The sequence below is a fragment of the Engraulis encrasicolus genome, chromosome 21 (assembly GCF_034702125.1).
Source record: "Engraulis encrasicolus isolate BLACKSEA-1 chromosome 21, IST_EnEncr_1.0, whole genome shotgun sequence".
Taxonomy (NCBI): domain Eukaryota; kingdom Metazoa; phylum Chordata; class Actinopteri; order Clupeiformes; family Engraulidae; genus Engraulis; species Engraulis encrasicolus.
Window position 1 is genome coordinate 8720071 of NC_085877.1, and position 7500 is coordinate 8727570.

General features: G+C 42.3%; 1 protein-coding gene across 1 annotated transcript in view; it reads right to left on the reverse strand.

Moving 5' to 3' along the window:
- Positions 1-7500, reverse strand: part of LOC134438052 (ADAMTS-like protein 1) — a 226871-nt gene that overhangs the window by 94745 nt on the left and 124626 nt on the right. Inside the window, exons 7-8 of the mRNA XM_063187640.1 lie at positions 7330-7404; positions 4042-4199 (exon numbers count right to left, since the gene is read on the reverse strand). Of these exons, the coding sequence (XP_063043710.1) occupies positions 4042-4199; positions 7330-7404 (233 nt within the window). The remainder of the gene's footprint in view (positions 1-4041; positions 4200-7329; positions 7405-7500) is intronic.

The window sequence follows — 7500 nt, forward strand, 5'->3', positions numbered from 1 at the left end:
CAAGACCAAACTCTAAGAACCTTAGCAAATCATCTCTTATTGATCTACTTTTTACAAATAAGATGAACAAAATTAGCGCAAGTGGTGTTTTTGATTTAGGGGTCAGCGACCACTGTCCCATTGCCTGTATTAGGCACAGCACTCTAACCAAAGCACTGCCTCACATTTTGGTTAAAAGAACTATGAAACATTTTAATGAGCAAGCTTTTTTAAATGATCTCTATGAAAGTGACATTCATCTAACAACTGAAATTCCTGATGCTGACTTGGCTCTACAGTTTTTCTCAAACTCATTTATTTGCATTGTTGACAAACATGCACCTTTTAAAAAGATAAGAGTAAAAAGTAGAACAAACCCATGGTTCACCCCTGAACTCTCCTCTCTTTTTCAGTCAAGAAATAAGGCTTGGTCATTAGCAAGGAGGAGCAAGGATGCCTCCGACTGGACAAGTTTCAGGAAAATCAGGAACAGATGTACATTATCTGTAAGAAAGGCTAAATCTGACTATTACTTTAACCTTGTCTCTAGTTCGTACTCAGATCCTGCAAAATTCTGGAAGGCTGTAAATTACAAAAACAATAAATCTGTTACACCTATGCCTTCTTCAATTAAGTTTGATGATTGTCTACTACAAGACAAATCAGACATTTGCAGTGCTCTTAATAAACATTTTTCTTTAGCCAGTCAAAGTTTTGACAATAGCAATAATCATTCCTTTATGCCTAGGGCTGGACATGATATGCGTATCAGAGACAATGTCAGAGACGATGATCTGGAATTCAGGCTTCATCCTGTGTCTAAGCATACAGTGCTATCTGCTTTATTAGCAATTGATAGTCGCAAATCCACTGGAGAAGACCAGCTAGATCCCCTTTTTCTTCGCACTGCGGCATATATAATAGCAGAGCCATTATTGCACATTTTCAATTTTTCTATTTCCACTGGAGTTGTCCCTACACTATGGAAATTTGCACACATTACCCCGTTGCACAAGGGGGGTGATAAGACTGACCCTAACAACTATCGACCAATATCCAAGCTACCGTGTCTCTCAAAAATACTAGAGAAGTTGGTAAATGATCAGCTCAAAGAATTTCTAAATACCAATAATATTTTGAGCCCTCTCCAATCAGGCTTTAGGCCTAAACATAGTACAGTTACTGCTGCTACTAAAGTAATGGATGATATTATCATTTCTCTTGACCAGAAAAAACATTGTGCTGCCATCTTTGTGGACTTATCCAAAGCATTTGACACCGTGGACCATTCTCTGCTTCTACAAATTCTGCCTGGTATTGGTTTTAATGCAAGTGCCTGTAAATGGTTCCAGAGCTACCTTTCAAACAGACACCATACTGTAAAATTGGGTAATACTCAATCTGACCCCCTGCTAATAACCAAGGGGGTCCCACAAGGTTCAGTATTAGGTCCGGTACTCTTCACCATGTACATAAATAGCATACTTTCTCTCCTTTCCAACTGCTCTATTCATCTATATGCAGATGATACAATTTTGTATTGTGTTGCGGATTCTGTACAGCTAGCCTTGGAGAAATTGCAGCAGTCTTTTAATATCCTACAAAATGCCTTCATTAGTCTTAAGCTTCTACTTAATGTAAGCAAGACTAAATGTATGGTCTTTACTCGATCTAAGCATGGCATGAAAAATGATTTTAATATATCTACTTTAGATGGGTCTGTTATTGAGAGAGTATCACATTATAAGTACCTGGGAATCTGGCTAGATGACAAGTTCACATTCAAGAAACATACTGACTGTCTTGTCACTACGCTCAGACAAAAGCTATCTTTCCTGCACAGAAATAAATATCACTTTCCTGTTTTCTGCAGAAAAAAGTTAATTGAAGCTACTTTTCTGTCTTCCCTTGACTATGGTGATATTATTTACAGACATGCACCACTCTCTAATCTGAAGGCACTTGACACTGTCTATCATTCAGCTCTTCGTTTTATTACTGGGGATCCATATAGTACACATCATTGCCTGTTATATGATAAAGTTGGGTGGGCTCCACTTTCTCACAGAAGGGACATGCATTATTTTATTTTTATTTATAAGGCCCTCACTGGCAAACTCCCATTTTATATTTCATCTCTTTTAGTTTGGCACTCCAACCCATACCAAACCCGCAGCAGCAATTTTTTACTGGAGGTCCCTTATGCCCGCACAGAACTGGGTAAAACAGCTTTTAGTGTCTGTGGACCTTCAGTTTGGAATAACTTACAACTAAGGATGGGTCTTCAAGCCTTTGTGCCATTAGAACATTTTAAAGTTACACTGGGAAGTTTTTTATCACATACTTGCACTTGTTTTAACTCATAAGTTTTAATTCATAGTTTGTCTTAATTCTTATCTCTTATATGATTTATGGTGTATTGTGTATGTTCGTTGTTTATATATGATTTTATATGTGCAATTGTTTGTTTTACTCGACATCATTGTAAATGAGGGCTGGGCCCTCAATGATTCTTCGAGTTTAAATAAATGAAATGTATAAGGGTACCTGCAAGTGAGATCATTTGACAGCTGAGAATTAACATGATCCAGGAGCACGTACTAGGGACAAGAGTACATGACTAAATACACGACTAAACGCACGCACACACACATGCACACACACACACACACACACACACACACACACACACACACACACACACACACACACACACACACACACACACACACACACACACACACACACACACACACACACACACACATACACACACACACACACACCACTCAACAAGTGGCAGTTTTGACAGACCCAAGACACTGGAATGAATCATCGACATGAAAGAACAGTGTGAAAGGACATACAGCATTAAAAGAGAGAATAAGAAGAAAGCAGGAGAAAAAGAAAGAAAGATAGGAAGAATGAAAGAAAGAATGAAAGAAAGAGAGGAAGAAAGAAAGAAAGAAAGAAAGAAAGAAAGAAAGAAAGAAAGAAAGAAAGAAAAAAATAGATTGGGAGCCATGGCCTAGTGGTTAGGGATAAAGACTAAAGATCAGTGGTTCAAATCCCAGTACAAATCAGAGATGGAGGTTCAAATCCCAACCATCCACTCCCACTCCATGGCTAAGGTGCCCATGAGCAAGGTACCCAATCCCACACTTTTCCAGGAACTGTAACCAATACCCTCTGTAGTAAAAAAGCCACTGTAAGTCACGTTGGATAGAAGCGTTGGCTAAATAATGCAAAAAGTGTACAAAAAAGTAGGAGAAATAGGAATAGAAATATCAAATCGAGTCTCTGGATTAGCTCCGCTTGCAGGAAGAAGACAGTGTGTGTGTGTGTGTGTGTGTGTGTGTGTGTGTGTGTGTGTGTGTGTGTGTGTGTGTGTGTGTGTGTGTGTGTGTGTGTGTGTGTGTGCTTACCGGGACAAGACACTGTGTGTTTTGAGGGAATATTAGGAAAAAAGAAAATCCACAACGTGAGAAGACCAAAGACAAAAATAGCCTTCTTGATTTTTATAGCTCGCGTTGGACCAAAGACAACGGACACATCACATCTGAGAACAATTTAAGATTCAATCTTAAGATTTTCAAAATCCTCCCGTTTTCTCTCCAATCTTCTTGAATCTCTTCTTATTTCCGGCCTTCAGTGAAGCAGATCAGCCTCAAAGGCTCGAAAGACAAAACTGTTTTTTTTTCCCATCATGCTCCGATTGCTAACTTATGCAGCTCACATACAGTCAAGTTGTACAATCACGCACAAACACGTATACACAAAAACAGATGCACACGCACAGGGCTGCTGACAGCTTTGACCGGGCCTGGGACAAAACCATCTGAAAGGGCCCCCCTGTTAATGCATACAGTGCTATGGGAACCCATGAGAACTCCCCCCACTGTCGGCTTCCCTGCACACGCATACACTGGCATGCACACACACACACACACACACACACACACACACACACACACACACACACACACACACACACACACACACACACACACACACACACACACACACACACACACACACACACACACACACACCTTTCCTTACCTTAACAGTGAAGTCTGCACCGAGTGGTCCGGTGATCCTCAGCACCTCCTTGTCGGTGAGCTTCTGGAAGTCCACGGTGGTGTTCTCCAGCACATAGTGACGTGTGGCCTCCAGAGACAACTGCCCCTTCACACCCGCCAGGGTCTTACTCTCCAGGACTGAGGAAACACACACGCACACGCACACAAGCAGGCACGCATGCACTCACACACACGCACACACGCGCACGCACGCACATGCACGCACATGCACGCACACACGCACGCACACACGTACACACACATGCACACTCATGCACATGCATGCGCACACAAACACACACACACGCACAAACACACACACATACAGGTACACCCACACATTTACCGACTGACAGACAGACTGACTAATTGATTGATTGATTGATTGATTGATTGATTGATTGATTGATTGATTGATTGATTGACTGATTGAAGTAATGAATCGCTCACTCATTCATTGAACCAATTGAGCTTGATTTGTTGTAGTTGCTCTAGAAGCCTTACCACCAAATAGCAAGAACAAAACGGCTGAACAATGCTCTGCAATGACGAATGTGATGAGTATGTGTGTGTGTGTGTGTGTGTGTGTGTGTGTGTGTGTGTGTGTGTGTGTGTGTGTGTGTGTGTGTGTGTGTGTGTGTGTGTGTGTGTGTGTGTGTGTCTGTGGGTGCGTGCGTACATGCGTGGGTGTGGGTGTGTGTGCGTCCGTGCATGTGTGTCTGTTTGTGATGTGATGGAGGAAATGATGGTACAGCTCAGACATGTTCTCTATGTGTGTGTGTGTGTGTGTGTGTGTGTGTGTGTGTGTGTGTGTGTGTGTGTGTGTGTGTGTGTGTGTGTGTGTGTGTGTGTGTGTGTGTGTGTGTGTGTGTGTGTGTGTGTGTGCACTGAACTCTATGGCTGAACCCAGTAAAAATGCTGCGACTGGCTGCCATGTGTGTGTGTGTGTGTGTGTGTGTGTGTGTGTGTGTGTGTGTGTGTGTGTGTGTGTGTGTGTGTGTGTGTGTGTGTGTGTGTGTGTGTGTGTGTGTGTGTGTGTGTGTGTGTGTGTGTGTGTGTGATGAACATTTGTTCTAGATTTCACCCATATGTAACGCTACTTGCCAACACTTATGACATCAGCTTCACGTCCTTGTGCCTGTGGAACACTTGGACTACAACACACACACACACATACAAACACACACACACACGCACGCACGCACGCACGCATGCACACACACACGCACGCACACAGATAAAGACACAGGCACACACACACACACACATGCACACACACAGACACACAAAGACATACACAGGCGCACACACACACACACACACACACACACACACACACACACAGACACACGTAGACACACACACACACACACACACCTTACACACACGTACACACACACACACACACACACACACACACACACACACACACACACACACACCACACACACACACACACACACACACACACACACACACACACGTAGACACACACGTAGACACACACACACACACACACACACAGACACACACACGCATGCACACGCAAGCACACACACACACACACACACACACACAGACCCTTCTCATCTCACCTCACCTCACCTCGTGCCTTTCTTGTCTGCCTGACTCAATGAATAGAAGACCGTAAATTGTGAAGTTTCCAAAACTACAAACCAGCGTGAGAGTGAGGTGTCTTGTTCTATCACACACGCACACACATGTGCACCACACACACACACACACACACACACACACACACACACACACACACACACACACACACACACACACACACACACACACACACACACACACACACACACACACACACACACGCACGCGCGCTAATACACATGCTCGTAAATCGTAAAGTTTCCGAAGTACCAGAGTGAGATTGAGCTGTCTTGTTCTATCTGGACAGCTGATGTTCATAAAAATGCAATAAAGTCACATAGTTGACGACTGGCTAACTTGCAAGTGACTGTGCGACAGCTGCTCTGAATTGCTTTAAAGGTGCACTTCGTGAAGGATGGTGGCCAGAGTAGGTATTGCAACTATGCTGCTCATTGAAACTGTGCTGCTTATTGCCAAACATGGTCTTTGCATGATTATTTACAAATTAATAAACTAATATATACAAGTATCACCAAAATACAGTCTGGTTTGCAGCTAAAAATGTTTATTTCTTGACATTTAAAATGGCGGATATGGAGAAGACCCACCTAATATGTATGAAAAGTAACATTTATAATGATTACTTAGAATTTGATAGTGGTGGTAAGTAAAGAAACTGCTAAAAAATATTACACAGCGCATCTTTATGTCCACACTGAAGACTCATTCAGGAAGTGTCGGGGTGGGTGGGGGATACTGAACTAGGTTCTCATTACATTATTGGGGTGGGGGGACATTTCAGATTATTTTTTCCTAGGCCTGGCCAGAGCTGTGAGTGACCCTGGTTGTGGAAGTGCATGATTTGATTCGCTGTAATAACACTAAAATACTGCGTTGTGATAACACGCACACATGAAATATCCAAATCGTGACTTTCAAGGCGTTTTGACTGTAGGTGTTTTCAGAATCTATTTCAGTTCTGTTCATCACATAATTCCGATAATCCCACAGACTGTACATTAGAATGTGTAGTTTCGGGATCCATAAAAATAAAAACGTAAGAACGAGCAGAACTGATCAGCACCTTAACTCTCAAGGTCAGTGTACTTGGTTTGGCAATGCCACTACACTTTATGATCTCAGAGTAAACCGAGTAAACTGTTTTTACTCCGATTTAGACATGACGAAAACAAACAAAATCTCACCGGGAGTATTTTGACGGTGATGTCTGAACCTATTTATTTTTGTGCATATGCATTGCTCTCTGGGCTTTGGCTATTTTGTAAACCTATATTACTTGCATAACATTGCCTTTTTTAAAAAACAAAGGGTTAGACATGGACATACCAGAACATTCCAGAATATAGAGTGACCTAAGGCTTTTTCTAGAACTAGAACCGCTCACCAGACATGAGCAAATTAAGTTAGACTTACAGAGGTCCGTTCAGAACACAAGTGGTGAGTCCATTTCATACATACAGTTAACCTACCAAAGCTTACAGAATTGGAAGTTTGAATCCAGATCATTTGCAACCATTGTGGACATGGATCTCCCAAAAGTTACACAAATGATCCGGGCCTTTCAGATCCAGTTGAACATTTGATCCAGGTCATTTAGAACCATTTTGGACATGAACCTACCAAAACTTACACAAATGATCCGGGCCTTTCAAAACCAGTCGTACATGCCGGCTTCCAAAAGGGACAGTCACCACGGTGTCTTCAGCTGAGAGAGACAGAGAGAGAGAGAGAGAGAGAGAGATAGAGTATTCATGTAATAACAGCAATATCATGCACACACACACACACGCACACGCACACA